Source organism: Diadema setosum, chromosome 10, assembly GCF_964275005.1.
Source record: "Diadema setosum chromosome 10, eeDiaSeto1, whole genome shotgun sequence".
NCBI lineage: Eukaryota > Metazoa > Echinodermata > Echinoidea > Diadematoida > Diadematidae > Diadema > Diadema setosum.
In genome coordinates, this window is record NC_092694.1 from 15,318,596 (window position 1) to 15,345,447 (window position 26,852).

The 26,852-nt window shown below is 38.6% G+C and overlaps 1 protein-coding gene across 1 annotated transcript in view; it reads left to right on the top strand.

Moving 5' to 3' along the window:
• The first annotated feature begins 261 nt into the window (after positions 1–261).
• The window catches only part of LOC140233789 (mycocerosic acid synthase-like polyketide synthase), a 62,612-nt gene continuing 36,021 nt past the window's right edge, over positions 262–26,852 (top strand). Inside the window, exons 1-2 of the mRNA XM_072313882.1 lie at positions 262–814; positions 7,277–7,490. Of these exons, the coding sequence (XP_072169983.1) occupies positions 262–814; positions 7,277–7,490 (767 nt within the window). The remainder of the gene's footprint in view (positions 815–7,276; positions 7,491–26,852) is intronic.

Sequence of the window (26,852 nt, forward strand, 5' to 3'; positions counted from 1 at the left end):
ATTAATGTCTTTAAACTCAGAAGACAAACTGCAGACATGCTCAAACGGGGCAAGGGGGATGAGCATGTAAATGCAATTTTGAAGGTATCCGAGGTGGGGCCAAATTGTTCTAAGTTAGGAATATTGGAGGGTGATGTGCAGGCTGTGCTGTGTGGTGAATTTGACCGTGAGAGAATGGGATGGGAGGATATGACGAATGGCGTGGTGCTTGAATTGTATGCATGGGGAAGAAAGCGTAGCCTCTCGTCAAAGCACGTGAAAATGTTGCTGAGTGGGTTGTTCGCTGTTGACTTGCATGGTGTGAGCGACAAGAGGCTCTACAATAAGATCATGAGGGTAAGAGCAGAGAAGAAGAGGATGGTTGATTGTAAGTTGACTGAAGAGAGAGAAAGATGGTTGCGGGATGTGTTTGCGGTGGTGCCTGGCTACGGTGGTGAGCAAAAAATGCGAGTACGAGTGCTTGGAAGTGAACGCGAGGAGGGGGTGTCTGCGGATGGTAACGTACGGGAGAATGATGGCGGCCACGATGGTCACGAGAAAAGAGAAAAAGATCGTGATATCAGGGAGGTTGAGAGCGTGTCTGATGGTGGCGAGCGAGAGAATGCTGACGGTCATGATGATTTGGCAAAAAGTGAAAAAGAACCTGAGAGAGTATCTAATAACACTGACGTGCGAAAGAATGTTGAAATGAAAAACAGAAGTGAGAAAGACGAAAGAGAGAAGATGCGAGTTCATCGTGAGACGCAATCGGTTGAGAGGATGAGTGAAAGGAAGAGGGAGAGCGCGTATTTTCCTGGCTGTCTTCAGCCGATTGGTGAGAGAGTGAGCAACAGTTCGACCAAATCTAGATGTAGATGTAGGTTTAGGGTTCAAAATCGAAAAACAAGGAGGATCGCAAAATCTGCTAAACAATTCAACCTCCATTTGAAAAAAGTAAAAACAAAGCTTTCAAACACCGAAAAAAAGATGAATGAGTTCACCCTAAAACTGGCCGAGGCCATAGTGCAAAATCAGAATCTAAAGCGAAAAGACGAAAGACAAAATCAAGCACTTTGCAACAGCAAAAAAACTCTGAAAAACATGCAAAAAAAGTTGCTCGCACAAAAGAGAAAAATCGCAAGACGTGAGTGCAAGTTAACACAGCTGAAGGAAAGTGAAAATTTCCACAAACAACGAGTGCGGAAATTAAAGAGAAAATTGAGACGAAGATTTAACCGATTGTCTTATCTACGAAAGCGCAGCATTGCATTAAGTAAGACAGTGCTTGAAAACAAATCACTAAAAAACAAAATTGCAAAATTGACGCGTAAGATCAAGCAAAGGGAAACGGTCACAGCACCTGTCTTAAATGTGCTCGACAAAGGTAAATACAACGACGAGGTAAGGGGTGTTTATCAGGAATTAGTGTGCAGGTATGGTGTTAGTATTAGAAATTGTGAGGGGGTTGTTAGGGCTGTGGTCGGAGGCCTTACGAAGGCAGACCCTGGTAAACTGCCGAAAAAGGATTTCGCGGCAGATATGTTTGTAGAAGGCAGGGTTTTAAGCCAAATTCAAGTTTTGGACGCCCTTCTAAATGACTCTCAGGCAAATCTTACTATTGGGGGCGACGGTACAACGAAGGGGGGTCACCATTTCGGCTCATTTGATATACACACCGAAGATGGTGAGTGTTACGTAATGGGGGTGAGGGAAAGTGTAGGCGGGACCGCGGAAGAGAGCCTTGACCTCATGAAAGACGTACTTGACGATATGAGTAGTGTTTTGGGCGATGGGTCCGAACACGTAAACAAAATCATACACAAAATCAAAAACACAATCAGTGATCGGCATGTCGGCCAGAAAAAGTTTAATGAGATTTTACAGCAATATCGAAGGGAACTACTGCCAAAGATTGAAAGAGGGTGGGAAGATCTCAGCGACATCCAGAAAGAGAAAATCGCAGGCATGAATAATTTTTTCTGCGGGTTACACTATCTGGTTGGACTAGCTGACCAAGCAGCTCAAACAATTAGTGCATGGGAAAAAATGATTTTCGGTGATGCCTGCGTGGGGGCAAAAAAGGTTGGGGTGACATCAAAGGGCAACGAGGGAGGGACTGAGAGACTTATTAGGACCGTTTGTAAGGCTATTCAGGACAGGGGTTGCGAAAAATCAGGGAAACCGGTTTACTTCCGGGCTTTCCTAAGGGAGAAGGGACGTAATTTTGTTCCCTTGGCACCGTTCAAGGGCAACAGGTTCAATATCCTGTTTCACAATGGGGGTGGGGTATTCTATTTGGCCCAAGATCTGCAAGAATTTTTCGATGATTTCAAAGACGACAATCTGCTAATGAAAGCGGTGAATGCAGATCTCAAGGTTCCACAGTATCTGGCGGCATGTCGAGCTCTTGGATTGATTGACAAATTTGTCACAAAGCCATTGTGGAATGTACTGGAAAGACAAGAAAACATAAATGAAATGGATGACAGGTACAAAACGTTGTTCGACAAATTTCAGGAGCTTGCCAATGATTGTACTGAGTTTGTGAAAGGTAATTATAGGATTTTCGATGATGTCGACGTCACGAACGACGCCATTCTGGACAAGCTCATAGAGCACGAAAAAGACACAGAGCTGTCGAAACAAATTTTGGAACTGATCTTCAGTGGTTTTGTGACTGTTACAGGTAGGCTAGTTCACGATCACTTAGAAGGGAGACATAAAGGTAGGGAAAACGAAGTTAAAAGTGTGCCCAAAACAAATGTTTCTGTGGAGCGAAACTTTGGCATGCTAGATCGCACCATGAAGTGCAAGCCTTCGGCAAAAACCCCGTGTCTAGAGAGCGTGATAATGTACACAAAAAACAAAACGGGTCAATGGCTCTCTTCCCTCAGTGAAGAAAAAAAGGCTAAATTCATGGAAGCAGCTCGTAAACAAAAGCAAGTACAAAAACAAAAGTATGCAATGCGAGCAAAACAAATTTGGGAAAGAAGGGAGGAAGCAATCCGTCAGAGAAAACAAAACAAAATTGAAAAAACTGAGAGGGAAAATGTTCGCAGAGAGCATGTTTACGACGAGGCTAGGGTGTCATGTGGGGGTATCTGGATGACTGAAAACGATGTAACAAAAGGGCTAGACAAATGCAGTGATAAATCCAAACTAGACAAGTTGAAAGTTCAGCTGAAAGCGCGGAAGTTTGTTTTTGGCGAAAAAAACGAAAACGGAATTCTCAACTTCTCTGAGAAAGGGAGGGTGAAAACCTGGGAAGAACTCCGAGAACAATTGTTGTCGTTAATTAAAAGAAGCAGGGAGCGAGCTAGATTAGTAGAAAACGAGGATAGAGAAATTTTGGAAGCAATGTGTGCGCCCGATGAAAAAGTGGAGGAGTACAAAAACAAAATGAAGCGGAAAAGAGAGGCAGATACAGATAGGGCTAGAAAGCGCGCAAAAATAGGCAGACAAGTTCCTTACACTGATCTTGTTGGTAAAGTGATCAGACACCTGATTCAAGAAGGTGAAAACGAAAATTGGTATACTGCATTTGTCAAGTCAAAATCAAATTCAGGGATGAATGTTGTTTATCTAGATGATTTGGAAAATGTGTATTTCTTCTCCAAAGAAGAAATCACAACAGACATGGAGAAGGGTGACCTGTACGTCAAAGAAATTACTGCTAGTGATTTGAAAGGTTTCAAAATAAGGCACAAATTCGACGTAGATGGAAAGAATGTCTGGTTTTCAGGGTATGTTATTGAAGCAGAAGAAGGGGAGGGGATAACAAAACCATGTAAAGTAGAGTACGAGTATTTAGAAGGGGAAGGTGATGATGATGATGAGTTAGAAACCTGGGAGGGGCCGCTTCTGGAAGACTATTGGCATGGAGATGTTAAGTTAATTGAAAAAATGTAAGGAGTCGCTACAAAATGCACTGCAAATTAGTTTGTTGTCATATGTTATAATTACATAAAGCAGCATTTGTGATTCTTAATGTTGTCATGGTTCTTTCTCTTTTGTAGCAATCAATATTCAAAACTCGTTTAAGAATTCAAAGTTGATGTCCCAAAATTTGTCATTCCATGCCAGCAGTTTTGTCAAAATCGGTCCACCAGGCACATGATTCTGTGTGCATGCATTTCGCCACATTCCATAATCGACACGAGCTCTTTGAGCGAGTTCACGATATCAATCATCTTTTGATCACAAAGAAATGGAGATTAAAATGGATCTCCGCGTGTTTCATTGTTCTCCAGGGCTAGAAAGGAATCATTGGTGTTCGGTATGTTGTGGGGGCCAGTTGCCGTATTATATGGAAAGACTTGGGGCATCCAGTTTCTGTATATATGCACTGGAACACAATATGCCGTGCACTCGTGATCTCTTCATCTGGCTTGGAACGAAACACATTCAAATCAAAATTGGAATTGTTCTTATTCTAGCATGCACACGGAATCTATGTTTGCGAATCACAAGTGTGGTTAAAACAAATTTACCACATATATTATTCTGTTAGTGTGTTAGACGCTGCACCAAACTTGGTGCTTGTAAGGGGAGTCACATTCGTTCCCTCATTATTTTGTTCGTTCCAAAAAAAAAAATAAATAAATAAAAAAAATACCATAACACCAATGCTCTTCCAAAAATTCCGTCGGTGTTTTCTTCAAATTCCCTTGTTTCTCACAACTGGAAAGGAAGCATTTGTGTTCAGTATGTTGTGGGGGCCAGTTTGCCGCATATTATATATACGGAAAGACTTGGGGCACCCAGATTTTGTAGGCCTATTATACAAGCACTGGAACATAATATGCCTTGCACCCGTGGTCTCATCTGGCTTGTAACGAAACACATTAAAATCAAAATTAGCACTATACTTATTCTTCCATGCGTCCATGAAAACGAATCTGTTTGCGAATTACAAGTGTGGTTAAAACAAACTTACCACATATATTATTCTGTTCGTGTGTTAGACGCTGTACCAAACTTGGTGCTTGTAAGGGGAGTCACACCCGTCCCCTCATTATTTTGGTCGTTCAAAAAAAAATAAAAAATAAAAAAACATAACACCAGTGATCTTCCAAAAGATCCGTCCGTGTTTTCTTCAAATTTCCTTGTTTCTCACAGCTGAAAAGGAATCATCGGTGTTCGGTATGTTGTGGGGGCCAGTTGCCGTATATGGAAAGACTTGGGGCATCCAGTTTCTGTATACATGCACTGGAACACAATATGCCGTGCACTCGTGATCTCCTTATCTGGCTTGTAACGAAACACATTCAAATCAGAATTGGAATTACACTTATTCTGCCATGCAAACGAATCTGTTTGCGAATTACAAGTGTGGTTAAAACAAACTTACCACATATTCTGTTAGTGTGTTAGACGCTGCATCAAACTTGGTGCTTGTAAGGGGAGTCACAACCGACCCCTCATTATTTTGTTCGTTCAAAAAAAAAAAAAAAAAAAAAAGAAAGAAAAAAAAATCATAAGCCATATGATCTTAAGAAAGTTCCGTCCGTGCCTTCATCAAATTTCCTTGTTTCTCAAAGCACAGAATTATATCAACTTGAGTTAGGTATTCACATGATGTAAAACTCAAAAAAGCCCCTCCCCCCCCCCCAAAAAAAAAAAAAAAAAAACAAGAACAAAGAAACCAAACTTATACGAAAAAAAAAAATCTGATCCCATTAGTCATTTTGTTGGAGTATTAGACAAGGCACAAAGTTAGTGCTTGTAACGAGGGTGGGGAGGTGCAACTATTAAAAAAAAACGCAAAAAAATAGGAAAAGAAAACACAACAACGATGATTTTTTTTTTTCTGATAGTTCCGTGTTTGTAATCTTAAAATGTGTTTGTTTCCCAATGCTAAGACTCGGAAGAGATAGTCATCGGTGTTCGGTATAGTGGGAGCCAGTTGCTGTATACGGAAAGTATTGGGGCATTCAGTTTCTGTATCCATGCACTGGAACACAATATATCTTCCGCTGTTAGCCTTTTTCTAGATGTCTCTGTCAATATTTCATATCTGTCCTCAAGCAGGAAAGAGAAATGTAGTACGTAGGAGTTCTTTATTTAGGCCATGTGTCACCGAATTACGCGTGTTCATAACCCCCGCTCCCCCGTGGTCATCTGTACTGCATGCGCATTCCCGATGTCTCCGGAAAGGGATTACATTTGTATTTCAAGGGGTTTTGTTTTACGGGGGTAAGTTGCTGTCTTCCCTTCCAAGAGCCCGAGATAAAGGGTCAAAATTACGGCACAATTCCATCCTTTAAGGGGTAGGGGTGTCTCCAGAAATCTGCTGACTGCCTGAGTCCGGGGTGGGGTGGGTGGGAGGGGGTTTGCCTGTCCAGTAAATTCCGTTATAACGAAGTCGTCGGGACCGGCATTTTTTATTCGTTATACCTATATATCGAAACTTCTTTATAACCGAACAAATAGACATTATAAAACGATAAAGAGCTGATAATTTTGCGACCTGGATTTTTATTTCGTTGTAACTTAAATTTCGTTATAACCCTGTTCGTCATAACGGGAGTGCACTGTATCGTCATAAATCACTATCGGTCTTTCAATAGTTTGTTGGTATTTTGGGGGTGTTATGAACAACTGTTATTTCATCATAAAGAGTCACCTTCAATGAAATTGTCTTACTTTCGGGAATCTATTTTGTTTTGTTTTTGAGTAAAAATGAGCATAAAGATGATATGCTTCTGTCAAAGTAAAGTGTTTCGCAGTTTCGTCGAGTTAAAAAAAAAATCACACACAAAAACAAGCCAACAAACAAACTGGTGAATAGTTACGCGAAAAGCGAATCTAGTTTACTTATTATTTGAAATTTACATGTGTCCTCTGTTCTTTATGTTTACATTCATATTAGGTTTCAAGACTCAAGAAACAGATTCAAGCCGTACTCTTTCCATTTGTGTCTCCCTCTCCTTCTCTCTCTCTCCCTCTCCCTCCCTCTCTCGCTCTCTCACATCCTCTCTTAATCCCGTAACAATGGTACAGTTCCTATTATTTGGCCATTCTTTTGTTCGCCGTTATTGTCACGAAAAAATTAAAACAATTCAGTTGAAAAACAAGTGTGTTAATTTGCTCTGTTGGGGAGAAGGGGGTCTTTCTTTCAAAAGGATTGGACGGAATTCGCATTATGTGTTTAAGTTATCTTCGTTCATGTCAAAAGAACCTTCAATCATTATTGTGGACATGGCCACTAACGACTTGTGTTTGAGAGATTCGAAATTTGTGTTCCATGAATATGTGTCATTTCTCGAGAAACTATCTTCTCTCTGTCCTCCCGCAGCTGTGGTCATACTCCCGGTTCTCCCACGAACATCAGTGTATCCCGGATCCGATGTAACCCTTGAGGAATTCAACTCCAGAGTTGAATTCCTCAATGGGTTACTTCAGGCCGAAACATTTATCCGGGATAACTGGTGGTTTTGGGAGCACCGGGGGTTAAACCACCCACGGTATATCAAAGATGGAGTCCATCTGACCCCAGAGGGGCTGGTTGCGTACGGTCGAACGATCAGGATGATTATAAAGTTTTTTGACAAAAATTTTTGGTAATTGTAATCTGCTTCAATTTGTTATTCCGAACGTTGATCATATCGAAGGCTCGTTCGTTCACATCTTCTTTTAATTTTGTAATTTAGAAACCTTATTACATTTCCAAATTAATGAAACTTCGGAATGACAAGCCTTGTTATCTCACCTTATAGCCACATGCTGAACTGAGCTCGTCATTCATCGTCCACTGAGGTCATGACATCATTGGTATATAAGTTATATGAATGTTCTTTTTTTTCTGTTAGGCATTTCATTCGATTTCAAAGCCACTCGATATATTATATGTTTTGCTTTAATGAATAATGAGCTTGATGCGTTTAAATCAGCTGACTAGAATTGGCCATCAATTGACACTAGTAGTCAGGTCGCTTGACGTTTAATTCTCAGATTACCTCTATAGGAGTATTCGAAAGCAAAATGCCCGCGATTCTAAACAGTGCATTGAATGCCGGTGGTAATTCACGGAAATTTCATGTCGCGAAAACTGCCGTTGCTTCCAATTCGCGAAAACTCAATGCCTCGACAGTATCGATGTATTTGTTTATCTGAGGAAGCATAAAACAGAAAAGAGGTCCAGGTTTCTTGTAAATTGTCCCGTTTGTCGTGAAAATGAAATAATAAACTCACAAAAAATCAAGAGAGCATTTGAAACATGAAGATTATTGAATTAATTACTGGTTGATAATACAATAACTGTTAAAGTGTAACGACGAGATAAGCCTACTGTTACACTACGCATTGGACTGCAGAGTGTTTCTTTTGTAGTGGTGATGGGGGGGGGGGGTGGGCTTGGGAACTGCGAGTCATCGACGGGGGATGGGGGATTCAGGGGTCAGTGACCCCCTCCCCCCCCCCCCCGCCCCCACCCACACACATACATTAAGACAACATATCCAATGCCCTTTTTATAACGTAACTGGGATCAGCATGTCACACTGTATATGACACCTAAACTACGTTTTTAACTTAAATATAAATTGGTGATAAATTCAACTTCCTCCATGTTTCAAACGCTTTTATTGATCATAGAATTCAAGAGCCTTGTGTTTTCAAGTTCCTTGTAAAGTGAACGAAAAAAAAAAATAAAAACAAATCTGAACCTTAATGACAGCAGGGTGAAGGTTATATATTATAAAGTGTGCGTTTTCTTCAAATTGCTGCTCTATAATTTTAACAAACACGTAGGGGGTGGTGGTGGAAACAACCATGGGACTCAAACGTGTCATCTGCTGACATGTTCATTGAAATTATAGATCAGCAGTTACGATCTGACAAATTTCATTTGAAGAAGAAGACAAATTGAAGAAACTCACACCATAAATCTGAACCTTTTTTTTTTCTGACGCTATATAGAGTCCTGACAGTGGTTTTATTTCGCAACATGAAGCTTTTAAGAATGGAAGCCGACGTGTTACTTTTTTTTTTTTTTTTTCGCGGCATGAAACTTCCGCAAATCGCCATCCAATGCATTGAATGGAATCGCGCCCATGCCTCGGCATGTACTAACCCCCTCGCGATATTTCCGAAAGTTTCATGCATGCAAAAATACCTGAAAAATGAAGTTCAATATCTTTACCACAGACATTTTAAAAGAGAGAGAAGGCTTCTCCTCTAATATCAATGTGCAGGTACTGTGGGTTAATCTCATCCAAATTTTGTGTTTTTATCCGTTGTGTAACGATAATTTCACTAAGTCACCTCACTTTTTGGCAGACATCCATGCCATCGTTTCGTATTTAAATGGAGTACACTGTAACAACCTCCTCTGTATCAATACCAAAAATACATGCATTATTACACTGGTAGGTGGATGTGTAAGTATTTAGCAAGCTTTATCGGCATTTCACGACAAATTATAACATCAAGGATGCTTACCTAAATGCATTTTCAAATTGCAAGCTCGACAGTAGAGTTTGATAATGATTATAATCAAGCGCGCCGGAACACTTTTGGTTTTTGGGGGGCAAAATCTCAACGGGGGCACATTAATGTGACGATGTGAGATCCTCGTCGCGGGAGCGAAGCGAGCGGGGGGGGGGGGGAGGGGGATACCCCCCCCCCCGGGAGCTTTTGTAAAACAGGGTACAAAAGTCGCGTTTATAGACCATTTAAAAGCAAATTTCTAAGGAATTAAACATAGTGAAAATAATCAGTGCGAAGGGCTATGATTATTACATACGGCGGTATATTATGTGATGGTGCGAGATCCTCGTCGAGGGAGGGTGTGAGAGGGGGATTTTATAGAGCATTTTAAATTAATTTTCTGAGGAATTAAACATAGTAAAAGAAATCACTGCGAAGGACTATGATAATAACTTATGAAAACTTTTCATTTTACTATAAGTACGGGCAGAACGAGCGAGCCACTTTCACTTTGCAATTTATCTGAAATGTACTCATTAAAAGCTTAAACGTGATCGCATCGTTCGAACAATAAAAAATATTCTTATACTGCTAGAAAGCAAAGAAGAAAATGAAAAATGTAAGGTTTTCTATAGGTATGTTTCAGCGGGCACACTCGAGGACACGAGGCTACCATCTATACACTAAATTTACTCATAAGGTACTATTAGTGTATAGATACAATAATGTATGTTGTTAGTGTATTATAATTTTCGCCCCGTTAGGGGCGAAAATTTTTGCATTTTCAGTTATGAAATTGCAACATTTAGACGAGAAATATGCCTTTATTGTTCATTTTGGTCTTTAAATCAGTGATCAATTATTTGTTACAGGGGGCACTTGGGGGGGGGGGGGACAAAAACTCGTTTTGCCCCCCCCCCCCCCAACATTTTGTTTGGGGGGGCAAGTGCCCCCCCCCCCCCTGCCCCCCCCCCCCCCCCCGCTTCCGGCGCCCTTGATTATAATAGAAATGATATGGTAATATCAATACACCTTTTCTTTTTTATTAAGGGTATAGCCTCTTCAGTGTTGCCACTACTCTATTAGATGAGACTGTCATTAGATTATATCCTAGCGTTACAAGGTACCCATTACACACCTGGGACGAGACGGACATTGGTTGGCAAAAGTATCTTGTCCACGGACGTATGTATTGGAATGGAATCGAACTCTGGTCTTCCGACTGGGAGTCGGGAATTTTCGTATCCACTATGCGCAAGTATCTTCTCCACAAAGTGACATTTTCTACCAATGTGTAAAGTGGAACTGTGAATCCCCATATCGAATGGCCGACACATGTGCTGAACGACATTTCCGATCAACATAGCAATTTTTGAACATACAGTATATAACATATCGGTTGACGACGGATGGACGGACACACAAAGTCAATGTTTTGATCCTGCAGTCTCACTCTACAATGGTGGTCAATGAGAGATACATAAACAATATAGTAAACGGAATTGTCAGTTTGTGTCAATGCAGTTATAGAACTGTCATAACTGTACATTAATACAGTGTATGCATAACATGACTTTTTAGCATCTGCAAACGAATTTAATCTTTGTGATTGCTGAACTGCATTCTAAAATGGATGATATAGTTTTCGTTGGGATTGGGATTCACGTTTTAACTTTTTTCCCGCTGTAGAAACAGGATAAGATAGAATACACATCTTACGTTTTAGCATAGTTACACTTTTTTTCACTTTTCTTTTTCTCTGTTCAGACCATTTGGAAGGTATAGTACATTGAAGGGATGGTGTAGTTTTAGTTGAGATGCGGATTCATACGCTAACTTCTTTCTCCTTTTTTTTTTCGGGCAAGGTAATTGGACACCACGCATAATATTATAAAATACTATGGAGCATACAATATTTTGAGGAATGAAAAGTAACTATAATGGAAAACTATTTTGAAATGGCAAAGTGACAAAGTGCTTCCAACGAAAAGTGGACCCACCTCTCATGATCTCTTTGCTTTCGGATATCTCAGTCATTTTAAGACTAATTTTCAGCAACTAGACTTTCATTTTGTTTCGTAATTCTCGCTTTCGAGCTCTTTAATAATGTTGTGATTTCTAATTATCTCGCAAAAAGTTGAAGTCTGAATCCTCATCTCACCCAAAACTATGCCATCCCTTAAGTATACTGCGTGTCAAGTGGGTCTGAGTTGTGGAGAGAGAGAAAGTGGTCCAACTACTTCAGTATACGTTGTAACGAAACATGATCCTTTTTATTCTGTTTCTACATCTATTAGGTAGAATGAGTGGTCAAATGTCTTTTACAGTGTATAATGTTTATCTACATGTACTAGGAGACAGAGAGAAGATAGTTCATTTATGACACATTAATTGCATTAGAAATATTTTCCGTATACATGTATTCGTTTTCTCCCATTTAACAGATCCTTTGATAAGCCTCATACGGTGCATTATACTATACTCTGATGCATGCTCTTGTGGAGAAACATGCACTGTCATTGTGATTTTCGTTCGGATTTAGTGCCTTATTTATCTACTCGTAATACAAAATACATGTTATTTTTACACGTACGTTGAACCGAATTCCGAAGGTCTGGACTCGCATTTCGTTATCCCGTTCATTTGATAGATTTCATAACCAAATTGAGTACACCGTCTAAGCTTGATTACCTTCTTCACCTCCTTGATTCTTGCCTTGCAGTCAGACAGGATAAGCAGTCACCAGACTTACTAGAGCACTTGTGATTTATGAGCTGGCTGGATTTGATCCTTAAACTGCCAGAGAACAGTGCAGTAAGTTCTGTTTTTCCTCTATTTTTCCCACTGTCTTGCTGTACTAGATTTTCACATGGGTTTTCAGCCACGTATGCTTCCTCAGATTCATGATGTTTTAAGTCTTTTTTTTTCCATGTTTTCTCTTTCATTGTTAGCCCTGCAGACACGATCCATTTGATTAGCCTAATTTGGAAATCTCGGTGACAGGGTATGATATTCTATTTTCCGTCCCATTGCTTTCCCTTCCCCCAACAGAGCCTCTTTTTCTTTTTGTTCTTTTTTAAATATATATATATATATATATATATATATATATATATATCATACTGTTTGTTTGTTTCAATTATATCTAAGAAGATGGCCGGATAGCTCATAATCAGCTGCAATCTGGGGCCCGTTACGTAAAACTTACCGTTGAATTTCAATGGTAACTACCGTCAAAATTAGGCGTCACAGCCAATCAGCATCAAGGATTATAAAATTTACCGCTAATTTGAAGACTTACCGCTAGAAAGGAGCGGTAAGTCCAGCGGTAAGGGTTTTATGCAACAGGGCCCTGGTTTTCCATGGGGGTCATGTAAGCCGGGACCGATTCGTTCATTGAATTCGGTGCCCCTTGTCTTTACTATGATTGAATGAAGTGGGATCTTTTATGTGCATAGATTGTGACCCTCTCTCTCGAAGGACCTCGATTTTATGTCTTATCCGAGAGACCAGCGTTATGTATATGCCTCTTGGTAGAGGGGACGTTATGATTAGTAGTACAGGCATCATTGCTCAGTGGCATACGGGAATCAAACCGTGGTCGATCCTAACGATTGTGCCCTCTTGCTATACCCGTAATTATAATTGTATGCCAGATGATTTTCAAACAATGAAAACAAAAGTATTCAAATGTATTCTACTGCTGTGCACGAACTTGTGGCGTGCTTGAACAATTTAGAAATAATGTACTTGTAATGTAGATTTGGAAATGTTCCAGAGATGTTGATTTCCGTTATTTTGTTGCTCATTATTCCAATACTTCGATGCAGAACATGCAAATGCTAAGTACAGTTACCGAAGGTATTCTTTTTTCCTCCAGTTTTACATAATGAAATTTGCAAAAAAAAAAAGCATCTTTGGAGATACAGAGGTAGTTTAGTTTATATTGGTATTATCCCATGCACATACAACAAAAAGGAAAAATGAGTGGCAAATTTGTTTATTTATGTGTGTGTATTGGAGGATGTTCTTTGAACAGTATCAGATTTGGAAGTCAGAAAGGTGTCACAGTAATATCGACCAAATTCATTTAACGATTCCTACCTCGTGCAGTTGTTGAATCAAATATGCCATATCTTTTAAGTCTATGGATCATGCAGTCATTTTGAAAAGAAAATACCTTGATCAGACTTACTGAACAGAAATAAAAACAAATGTAAAATATGTAAATGTACAAAAGCAAGTCTAAGAGAGTCCTTCACTGCATGCGTGACGTCCATACACTTTGCGTTCAAAAGTATCCATAATTAGCGATATCGACCCTATTGTATTTTTTTTTCTTTTTACAAAAGTTGCTCTTTTTATATCTTAGGTATTGGTCATGAACTAGAGTGCCATGTTTTTACTCAGAGTAGATACCGTGCTTAGAGTGGATGATTTCTCATCAAGTGGGAAGAGTCAGAGAGAAATTAGAGGGAGAGAGAGCAGCGGCAGATCTAGGAATTACGGAAAGGGGAGGGGCACAAAATGAAGAAGGGGCGCACACGTCTCCTTTAACTTTTTTTTTCTTTTAAATTTTTACTTCAACAAAAAAAAATATAAAAAAGTGCCCCCTCATCCCCTCCCCCCCCCCCCCCCCCCCGATCCGCCACTGGAGAGAGCTATAGAGAGTTGGAATGTTTTGAGAGGCGGGTGAAGTAATGGAAATGAAAATGCCAAAAACCATGAGCCTTTTCGTTCAAGGTGGACTGGCGCCAGCAACATTTTCAACTGGTCGAGTCACACACTCGATCTGCCATTATATAAAGTAGATTTCTATTCAATGACTTTAATGCTGCCAATAGGGTTTCTTCACAAACATTGTCTGTCAAGTATCAGTTATTGTAAGGGCAAAAAGAATAAAAAACCTACAAGTGTTATACAGACATCTGTTTCATCAATACACTCATCAAACAATATGTGCACAGAATTACAATTTCATTAACCACAGGTTCAAAACGAATATTCTCGTACATGTGAGATCTGACAAATCGTCTATCGATGATTTAACACGGTGTGGCGTACGTGGTGTCTACTTGTGATCGTGATGAGTTGTACGGGGAATATTATGAACAGACAGTGCACAAAATTGTATATTGATTACGAGGTGTCAGGATCGATGAGACGGAAATGTAAAATGTAAAAAAGATCATTTCATGTAATTCTGGGGTCGATATCAATCACCCTGTATATTATCAGATGCCCCTTACATTTTTTTTTTTTTTTTTTTTTTTTTTACTTCCGTCCGTCTCCTCATCGATCCTCACACCTCATAATCAATAATATACAATTTGTAGACTTTTACAAACTCGGTATGCTCAGGATACACGGTGTGGTTGCTTGGGTGGATAGCGTCGTCGCACACACGTCAAGCACAGCAAGGCAAGCTTTCTACTTTTATCTTAAACATCACATCACATCACATCACATCTGATACGGACCTTCTACAGAACACACTTCCCGCTATTCCACATTTACATCATTTACTGATTATAGCGAAATCGTAACTAAATTCCTCGAACCTCTCATAGCCGTGCCTAGATTACACGATTAATCATAATTCACCACAGAGTATCCGCCGCCGCGCTCGCTCTGCGCTCTCTAGGTGGTTGTGTGTACTAACAATATTCACCCCGCGAAAAATAGCTCCACGAGGCGCGCTGACTATACATGCTCGAATGTGTGAAACACGGTGTTGTATGCCATGTATGCGATGCGGCGAAAATTCGTTCCAGCGAATCAATATGCGCGTGAGATTTGTAAACAGAGAGAAAGAATGACATCATGATACGTGTCAAAGGTTAGCAGTTCTGTCGAGCGAGAGCGAGCACGCACGCACGCACACACAGCACGCATTTTTGACGTCACAATGGAGGTGTGGCTTCTGCGCTAAACGGGTGCCAGTTACGCAAAGTATCTGTACGCGCGACGCTCATTAACTGCTCACGGGGTGTCCTCACGCTCGAGGGGCTATCAGCGCTGTTTTGCGAACCTGGATTTGGACACATTTTCGCCCGTCTTCGCTGAAAAGTGGGGTAATATGATCGTGATTTCAAAGGTCAATATCTCGAGTTAGAAACATCAAATCGTTATGAAATTTAACACTTTTCTTAATTAGACAATTCTCTTTCAGATGGTGTAGGTCGTTACCGCCTTTTTGCAAAATTTAAAAAGTTAGAAAAACGCTCCAGACACCCTGCTAGGCATAACAAAGTTACTTCACAACAAGTTAATATTGAAATAGTACGGATAATGTTAATCATTGAGGTAGAATATGAAAGAATAAAGTTGATCGTTTATCACACGAAGCGAAGTAAACACAAATGTATGCATTTGTGTTTACCTCGCTTCGTGTGACAAACATGCATTTGTGTTTACTTCGCTTCGTGTGACAAACAATCAGCTTTATTCTTTCAATATTGAAATAGTTTTGAATAACTTACTCATTATCTGCAGATAAATTTTTCTTGAGGGCTAGGCTCACGAGTAATTTTCCCCACGACAACATTTTGTTTTATTCCAAGTACACACTCCCACTGTGTATGCTGACTAGCCGGGCCCTGTGCTGACTGCTGCACAGCATCAGTGCAGCTAGCTGCAAGCTGTCAGTGTTGTGTTGTATACTAATGATGCACAGGATAGAGTGCGTTAGTGTAGGCGTAGTGCACTCGAGGGTATTTACAATTGTGAAACATGCACGAGGCGAAGCCGAGTGCATGTTGCACTACATTGTAAATATCCGAGAGTGAGCTACGCCTACACTAACGCCACGAAATAATCCTGTGCATCATTTGTTTTATAAAATGGGTCGAAAATTCGAAAACTAACATCATTTTTCAGCGTTTTTCACGTACCTTTGTGGGTCAAGACGTCCGAAGATGTTCGTCCCAAACTTTTACGCACGTCGCACTCACGGAAGTCCCGCACATACAGTATAATAATGGGGGGGTTGGGTTTCCGGACACCCGCACGAAAACTTACTTATTTTACATAGAATATGCACCCTTTACCTTAAAGACTTGATATGGACTCCTCATATAGGCCTACTAGACAACATACTCTGAAAACGGCGTGAGAACTAACCTGCTAAATCGTTGGATTTGCTCTTCAAAGTGACTCCATGTACGCGTCCGGTCCCATAACGCTTGGTCTACTGTACTGTACAAAGTGTACGTATAGTACAGTATACGTACGTACGCCACATATGTTATGCACAAGGGAAGACAGGCCGGCCGGCCGGCAGCCCGAACTAGAAGTTGTTTACAGGATTGACAGCGCGTACGCGTATGCATGCAATTCATCAAAGGAGCCGCCGCGCGCACAGACGATCGGCAATCTACCATAGGATTACAGGCAGTGCAGTTGTACTGAAGTAAAGGAAGGAGGTGTGTCTCATTTCAGCGCTTCCTATTGGCTACATTCTTGAACCCATTTTATAATATTGTTTAATGTGCACTCAGTTAGTCTTAATCACACACTGTGTTTTATATTAGGATCACGATCTCATCAAAATATTTACTAATCAGTATTGTTTCGGTTAGATATTTTGAACATTGTGTCTTATTATTGAGCAAGTATATCTAAAGAAAGCAATTTACGTTCAAATTACAGAACAACCGGCAAAGTATTCACATATATAAATAACAGTGTCTGGTAATTAAGACTAGCTTTGTAGATACTGCGTTTTTCCTTGGGGAAATATTCATCATGTAGATACTGCGTTTTTCCTTGGGGAAAGTGCAAGTTAAGTGTAGATGGGTGAAAACGTTGAACGATGTACAATTGGCCATTTTCGGGCTTTTCGATATTCAAACCCTTGTAAAATTGTCACCTGGGGGTGTTTTTCATGGTTTTAGGTATCATTTGGTAGGGGAGGGTTGTACCTTTCAGAAAATATATACTTTGTAGTGTTCTTACTGCATTTTCTTTAAAAAATAATGCCTTGAAGCTGAAAAAATTGACAAAAATGCATATTTTGGGAAAAAATCCCAGAATCACACGTCTTAATTTTTGTTCTAATGCAATTCTACGGCTTTGTTTTTTCCTTGTGAGTAAGCCCACACACTTCAACTATTCAATCAAGTACTTCTGCCATGAACGTGTGTATTATTCATCTTATCAGGAAACGTTGAATTCACTTATGTCTGAAAAAGAACGTCTCTAAATGAATTATCTTTTCCTTGACGCCAAAATTCAGGATGACTATAAAAACATGTAAGGCCATATTTATTTAGCGTCTTATCCATACTACCATTCCATCAAAATTTGTGAGTGAGCTGTGTGAAATAATCGTGTGGGGGCTCATTAAAGAAAATTATACTGAATAACCATCAGAGATGTTCAGTTGTTTAATGGTGTCATTAATGAAAGTGGATTATGCTTGAGATAAAAAGTGGTTATCAGTATGTCAGTGTGAGCCAGGCGACTATGATGATTGGCAACTTTAGTAGCATACTGTCCACAAAAGTGAGTTCTGGTTGAAAAACCGAATTGGTGAATGTCTCTGATCAAAACGAATGTCCCTGATTGAAAGTCTCTGAAGGGATATTCCCTCATCTGACACTTTCGCACCGCATGATACTTTATTTGCGTGCTTATTTTACGCACTGACGAGCCATCCTGGAATCGAGTCAGCACAGTTCAACGACAGATATGCCCACAAATCTTGAAAATGTGAGTAATAACAAAAACTTTCCTGGTGTTTGTGCCGATTTATTAGAATAATATTCCGTAGATTTGCCAATCAGTATCATTTGTGAAATAATGTATTGTAATCTTTGGATTAGAGGTAAATTAAAAAAGGATAGACCGTAAATATGTAAGAATCTGCACGAAAATCAAAGACCGCACGTCTCTGAGCAAAATGAAAAACGTCTCTGAAAATTACTGTTTCATGAAATAAAGACATCCACTATACAAATTATGAGAACATTAAAGTAAATTTATGTCTGGATGGGCTCAGTTAGTATAATAGGAACAAGTAGAACCAAGTTAACACGGGCGTGTTGTAATATTAAGAAAAATGAAGCTTCCTGAAAGATGTTGAAAATATGTAAAAGAGTTTCAAATTTAAGATTTTCTGTTGATTGAGCAAGTGTAAACACATTGCCAGGACAGAAAATATGTTTTATGACTAGTAATAGGTCAATAGTCTATAATCATTATGTAGTAGTCACTTTAAATTACGTATTTTTTTTTTTTTTGTGAGAGAGGCAGAAATGTAAGAAAAACAGGTTTAGGTCAGAGACGTTCTCTAAACAAATAGGATCTGCTCTCAAACCAATATCAATGACCCACCATGGCGAATTGGTGCCTATGTTTGTAGCACATTGGTTCCCCAATCCAAATATAATGCCAATATCTTATAAAAATCAAACCCATTAAGTACTGATAAGCAAAGATGTTTACGTCAGAGACGTGACATTGAACGTTTTACACATTTTCAACTACTACAATAAGGAGTAGATCTTTCATTATTCCACAGTATATGGCCCTCGTATACATACATCGTTCTAGGTAATTTACGCAATCTAAAAACAATGTGGATTTTATAATTTTGATCAGAGACGTTCATTTGTGCGTACATTGTTCTTCCAGTGCATGATAAATTAATTTTAATATCATTTCAACTCTATCTTTTTTTCTTACAGCAAGATGGGAAGACCGGATGAATTTTAAATGCTCCGAATATTAAAATTTCGTCCTGCTCAGAATCTTTAGGCTCAGTCATGTTCATGGAGCCTACAAGTTCCAGACAACGGCCGTGGTACTGGCAAGACCGGACGGACATTTTGGAGGTGCCATCTGTTTACAAAATAATGACTATCCCAACCCCTGTTTCAGGTAGCAAACGACGGAGTCGGTACCATGCACTGATTGAGGACATGGAATACCAAGTGGAGGGGAAATACAATTCAATGTTATAATGCGGACTCTGTTTTTAATGCACATCACTACGTTTGCATTTGAGGCTGTAAAATCTGAGGCTTACACGCTAAGAAATAAATGTTCAAATTTGCACCTAATTTGTAACAATAGCAGCACACCTGCGGTGCATACTTGCACCCTTAATTGTGCTTAATTGCACCCTTAATTAACTGCCTTTTTGAAGTTTTGCTAATTTCTGCAAACAAGTTCTCGTACAGTTGATAAGAATATGCAAGTGAGTGAGCTAACCATGTCATAACCTCACAATTTTCCATTGATCGTGTACAAAAAAATAACGAACATTCAATTTTTCTGTCTTTGAAATCTGAAACATGATGCTATTCCTGGTTGATTACCTTCAGAATAGTAATCAGTTAGATATACCCGGATTAAAGCCTCGGGCATGATTATGTTTGAATGAAAAACTTAAAATTTCAAAAGTTTACGTGCAAACATTATGGCAAGTTGTGAGGGAATGACAAGCTCAATTTGCCATTAGCATATTCATAATGACCGTTCAAAAACTGTTTCCTGAAAAATTAGCGAAACTTAAAACGTCATAACTTCATTATTTTTTTCTTGAGCCCGTAAGATTTTATTCTTTCTTATCAGCGGCTAGCTCATATTTGGGCTGAATTTCCCCTGTAATGACTCCTTTTCTCTTAGAAGTAAGGTGAGATGTTCTAGTGGTATTATTTTTGAGGTTTGTAAGCCAAATACATGAGAAAAGGAAAAATACTAACATCTATGATGAAACAAGAAAATGTCTATTAAGAATGTCCCTTTACTTAGTTTCCTCTACAACACTATACTTATGTATCGCCTTCGAGTAGAAAGAAGGATTGATAATCCCCTACCGATGTGACAGGTAAAATGTGATATTGTAATGTTATCATTGTCAACCTCTTGAAAGAGTTTTTCAGTTCATTTTTGGTCAAACGTTTGCTGTACCACACCGTTGATATTCTTTTGAGTTTGGCGTTTACAATTTATATCTGCCATAGTATACAAAAAAAAAAGCACAGCGGAATTTGATGCTTCTAGGATGAGTATAGGTTAATTACAGCTTTTTGAGACGACATCATAACAGTGGCCCAGGTACGGTCCCTAATAAAAGTCCGAACTGGCCTGACATACACATACAATCATATTTGAGGTATAGTAGTCAAATTGAAATAGTATTAGTAAATTCGTGTTTACCTTTGTTATAGATTTGGACTACATTTGAAAGAAAACATATACAATATTGATAGCATGTGGGCACACCTTCGAATACACCGGAAGGTGAAATACAAAGTAGTGGTCATCATAAACAAAAACAATTCTTGACATATGCCTCGGTAAATGATTTCTCAATGAATGTGGAATGTTGAGTTACGAGCATCTTTTAAAATAGGGAGTTTGGTGTTTAATTCTAGTGATAACTTACAGCCGAAACGTCCCTGATGGAAAAGCAAATGTCTCTGATATAAACAAATGATTTAGGTAAGGTAGTCAAAATTGCAAGTATTTCATGTAATTTCTATTTGTCTGTCATTCAAAAGTGTTGTAAGATATGAATAATATAACGAGGACAGGTTTGTTGTTGATTTTTGGTGTAGAAATCGAAATTCCTCTTACAATTTGGAGGTTTGTAGTTACAATCGGTTATCATGAAAAATAATTCAAGTTGAAATTACCATTCTGAATTGTTCACAAAAGATAAACATGTGTTTAATAAAAGAATAATGTTGTTTATTCACAAACCTCGTAATTATGGATCAAAGGACATCGTTTTTATTGTCTATGTCTGAGGAACGTCTATGAGTGAAACCTGAACGTCTCTGATCAAAACATGGCTTACTTTCAGCATCTGTAAAGGGCTTTTATGGGGATTTGACCAAACGAAATGCACTAAATTCATTATTAGTATCTCGTGAACATTAACATTTAAACAAATGAGACCCCTGCTATATGTTTTGTTCAAATGAGATGAAAGTGAAGATAAGAATATAAAAATCTCTGCTTAAATGACAAAAACTCCACTTTTACTTTAACTTCCGTGTGTATTAGCTTTTGTAAACTTCACAGGAAGTAAACAATATTTTAGGAACAAATTAACACAGTCTTCAAAAGCATGAACAAGATGAAAATATATTCATTTGAATGTTTTTCTACCTTCATTTGAATTTTCACTAAAACAATGTTTATTTTAGTCAGAGACGTTCGCCAATATGTCACAGTTCTATCTAATCTTGAATAAAAACAACACCCTTGGAGATATCCCAGTATAATCGGGTTTCCAAGACAGCTGATATCAATGACATTTGACTGAGATATATTTATATCAGTGAGTGACGTTTTTTAATTTTGACCCCTGATTTGCCCAATTGTACATCGTTCAACGTTTTCACCCAGTTAACTGCGTTTGGCAGTTACGGAAAAGTGGCTTTCTAAACATTTTTTTCAAAAATCTGAATATGTCATATGAAGAGACGTTCGCCAATATGTCACAGTTCTATCTAATCTTGAATAAAAACAACACCCTTGGAGATATCCCAGTATAATCGGGTTTCCAAGACAGCTGATATCAATGACATTTGACTGAGATATATTTATATCAGTGAGTGACGTTTTTTAATTTTGACCCCTGATTTGCCCAATTGTACATCGTTCAACGTTTTCACCCAGTTAACTGCGTTTGGCAGTTACGGAAAAGTGGCTTTCTAAACATTTTTTTCAAAAATCTGAATATGTCATATGAAGAAGGATTGCCCACTGACTATATTTATGCAAAAAAGTGAAAATCGCCAAAAATGTTAGATACTGCGTTTTTCCTTGGGGGGGGGGGGGGGCAGAATTGTGTGTATGTATATTATATAGTTTGGATAAAAACAGTTATTTCAGTTTACATTTTCACGGGGACAGAGGAGTTATATCTCTGTTCATTGTAAATATCACAGATTTTTATCAAATGTAACTCCAGACCTGCCAGGCATATGTACTAACAATAATAATAATAAAAAAAAAAGTATGTCACTGCCTCTATCGTCCTTTACTGCTAGTAGTCTCGAGCGGTAGCTTTAAAATCATCAGCTTTTAGAAGACCTCTACTGAAGTTTTGGCCATTCTTTCTGACAGATCGGCTGCTTAAACAGTTAAGTCACATTTGAGAGGGTAAATCTCAGTGAGCGGCGAATGTTTGCGAAAGTAGCGAATTGACGGGATTTTAAGGTTATGTGAGGGTTTGTAAACGGCTGCATCTAATTCGGTAATTTCTTTTTTTATTGTCGCAAATAGTTTTTCTTGTCGCTACTGGATTTCTCACGATTGCAACTGTTTACGAACCCTTCATTCGCTATTTCGCAAACATTTTCCGTTCAGTGAGATATCCCCTCTTTGTGACTACCTTACCCAAATTTGCTTCATGAGTTTTGTCCACAAGATGTGGCAAAGTACAGACATAAAATAGACAGTTCGCTCAGTCTGGTTAAACGGTAAAAACTTGATATAGCTTTTTGCTCTCTACTTATAGCACCCACATGATAACAGCTTTCAAGATTCAAGGATCAAGATTCAAAACAATTTATTTTCATGTGAAAATGAACGTATTTTTACCACACATTTAACAAGTGCAGAGTGTATAGCCAAGCGATACAAACAGCACAGTCTAATTCAATATACATGACGCGTATCCGGGCAATTACCCCCAGAGGGCAATTACCCCCCAGCTAAATATTGGTTAGTGGTTATAGATTAGAGTAAAGATTAGGGTTAGGATTAGGTTTAGGGTTAGGAGGTTGGGTGAGGGTTAGGATTAGGTTCAGGATTACGATTAAGATTAGGGCCAGGGGAAGGGGAAGGGGAAGGGGTAATTGCCCAGGGGGTAATTGCCCTAGACCCACAAGACGGCATCACAAGCATACTAAGATTGGCATTCATTACACAGTGCATACAATAACAAAAAGGTCACATTTCATTAAAGATTGCATAAGACATATCAGAACGAAATAAGAAAAGAAAACAAAGAAATGACAGGAAAGATAATGAGGCGGAGGGAGTAGCAAAATAATGCATTATTCAGCTTCTTGTAAAAAATTGTTTTAAAAGCCCGGTCCCGGTCATTTTATGATTATGATATATGAATACAGAGTGAACATAATACAGAACACGTATGCCATCTCATCCGTAGCTTAATTGGTATTTCTATAGTCTCAAGATCCACTTTACAAAATATATACCTCTACCTATCAAAGAGAGACTCCTGGTCCGCAATTGGAGGGGTAGACAATAAAACTAACATACTGTACCTGGGGCATAATGCAAGGAAGATTTTCTTTTTTTTTTCTATCAGCAATATCTTTTTTTTTTAATATGTTTTCATACTGACGATGCAGCTTATCGGAATTTTTCATTATTATAGCCTTTATGAAAGAATACATCTTTTCTTTTCCCTTTGAAAGTTTATCTTTATTACACTTCATGACTGTTTTATTGGTGACTCGCGACTATAAAACATGCTTAGTGTTTGAGTTAAAAGCAATGTTTTGTAAAGATATCTTATCATGGGTGATTGCAAAGTGATAAACTGAATATAATGTAAGCAGTAAAATGAAATCATTTGTCATTAATGTACTTGTGTGTCAAACTTTATATCGATTGCATTGTGTAACGTGACAAATTGCACAACAAAGAGGAAAACCCCCAACATGATTATAAAATATTATTCTTCGAGTATAATCATGCGTGAGTATGAAAACTTGTAACAACCGAAGACTTAAATAAAACTTTCTATATGGTAATGGTTCTATGAGAGACGGACCTAAAGGGATTGACATGTATAGTTTTGGTTGAGACCTAATTTCAGGTTTCTAACGTTTTTTTGGTGAGATGTGTAGAAACCTCTTATGAAATATGAAAGAGCATGTAATTCCATGAGGATTCAACATTTATTTGATGAACATATTGGTTTTGAAATGTCTGAGATATCCAAAACAGAGCGATTCTTATAAAGTGTGGGACCCACCTTTTATTACGATCGTTTTGTTTTTACTTTGTTTTTGGATGTTTCAGTCGTTCCAAAGCCGATTTTCATCAAATAAACTTTGAATTCCTCTTAAAATGGTATGCTCTGTACTATTTCATAAGTGTTTTCTTGGTATCTCGCAAAAAGTTAAAAGCCCAATTCTCATCTCCACCAATACTGTACCATCCCTTTAAAATAGAAGAGTCTATAAAGTAATTTGAAAGTAATGTATGTTGTGCTCGCACAATCTATCAACCAAAAATATGCTAACTTGAGGGTGTCTTCTTTGAAGAAACCAATAAGAAGTTACAAGTTGATGAGCTCCCTACCATGCGATCTTACATGATGTGCCTATCCCCCCCCCCCAAAAAAAAAACAACAAAAAACAAAAAACAAAAACGAAAGAAGAAGTGGCAAACACGTTTTTTTTTTTTTTTTTTTTTTTTTGGGGGGGGGGGGGGGGCTAATTATGCATTTATGGACAATTTACCAAAGTATTGGCATTAAGTAAATAAGTAAATGTCCTGCAATGGTGAGATACTGAAGAATGTATTGTGCCTACTTTGTCTACCTTATTTGGGGATTCACTGGCTACAAGTTTGCGACGATCCAACTAGACTAGGTATTATTAACGTTCTTTTCAATAATCACGTCTCCTAATGATTTACTAAAGAAGACGTAAACCACGTTGGTGCAACAAGGTTATCATGACTTTATTCATTAAGTATAAAATCGGTTTTTTTCAGTTATCTGTCTCTGTACACTTTTTAATAGATTGTGGGTTTTTCTTAATAATTCAAGCTGTAAAACGCACTTGATATTTAAAAACGTATCAACCTTTTTGCAGAGATTATTTCACCGATGTTTCCAAAGTGTCAACATGAGTTACATTCACACAGCAAAACGGATCTATCGACATTGCCGTAGTCATGAAATGAAAATATGAAACGCTTCATTTGAACTGTGTAGCATAGTGATCAAGGCATGAAACTAAATATTTGAGTTTAAAAAAGAGTTAAAGCAGTCTTTCGTGGTGATCGAAATACGTGTTCACGACTGATCAACTGCGCCGAGGACCCCCTTGTTTACAAGCAACCTTCATGTTATACTATGGGGATCGCTGCAGCAGCGGTGGATGCTTGCATGCAACACGTGTATCGTGACTACTGCTCAGCACGGAAATGTTGCAGTTTCCTGCTTTGTTAGACTGTTTTTTAGCAAGTTGAGGTCGAAATTAGAATTTGAACCAACACACAAGAGAAAAAGAAGGTCACATGTATCTGACAAACCTTCATCATGCCATTTCGAAGAAGAATCAAGCTGAAATCACGGCATCAAGGAATACCTCTTCGCTGCCGATTCTGCTGGTACTGTTGTGCGTACACCTGATCACGGCAATCGCGAATCTTGAGCTGATTACGGTAGGTTTTGTGCTTTTCAAACGTCGTATTTCCGTAAATTTATGGGTGTAAAAATGATTTCCAATCAATAACAGCTCTTTGACTTAGTTATCATCCTTCATGAGTATGTAAGATTACCTCAGCTATACGCAATTCCCCCACAATGATCGACTTGTTGTGTCAATAATAACAGCAAATTGTGGCTGTACGAAGGAACAGCTGATCACGCAATCGTGAATCTTGAGCTGACGATAGGTTTTGTGCTTTTAAAACTTTGTTTTTTCCGTATGATTTATGTCAGAAATTAATCAAAGTAACATTAAATGATGAAAAACAGTCAATTTATATGATATTATTTCCAATAAATTTCTTCTTTAAGCAACACCCTGTGACATTAAAATGTAAAACAAAAGTTGACATAGCCGTGATAACGTTCAATCGCGAGCACGAGGAAATGCACACCATTTATTTTGAAAAGAAAAAAAAAGAGATGACTGAAGTAAAATATATCATGACAAGACACCTGCTTTTAAGGGAAGTAGTATTCAGATTGCATGCACATTTTCAGTTTAAATTTCTGTCTCATCTGTTTCTATAAGTCTGTGTTAGGTTTGCTTGATTGCTTGGCGGCTCTTTGTTGAGATTACAGATGACACGACGCAAAGCGACGCTACGAGATATTTTTTTTTTTTTTCTTTTAACTAGCCGATGATGGGAGCAGAAAGGAATAACATCTATTCTCGCTATAAAATCAAGACTTCTGTTTGCCAAATCGCGCGTGTGTAGGCCACCAAATGGGTCTCTCGTCTGTCTCTTTATCTTTACAGTTCAGAAGAGATGAATTTAAAAAAAGATATATATGGACGGTGCTCAGGCGGGCATTATCACGGGAAACCCCCGACTATTCAAACACGGCATCAATTACGTGGTTTGAAACGTTGCCGTGGTAACGCCATTGTTTGTGTTGTATGGGTTGTTTGTTTTCTCTCAGCCTGTGTGACTATATAATAGCATCTATCATGAAACATAATGTGCACCAGTTGCTATGATATTCTCGTGTGTGTACACACACA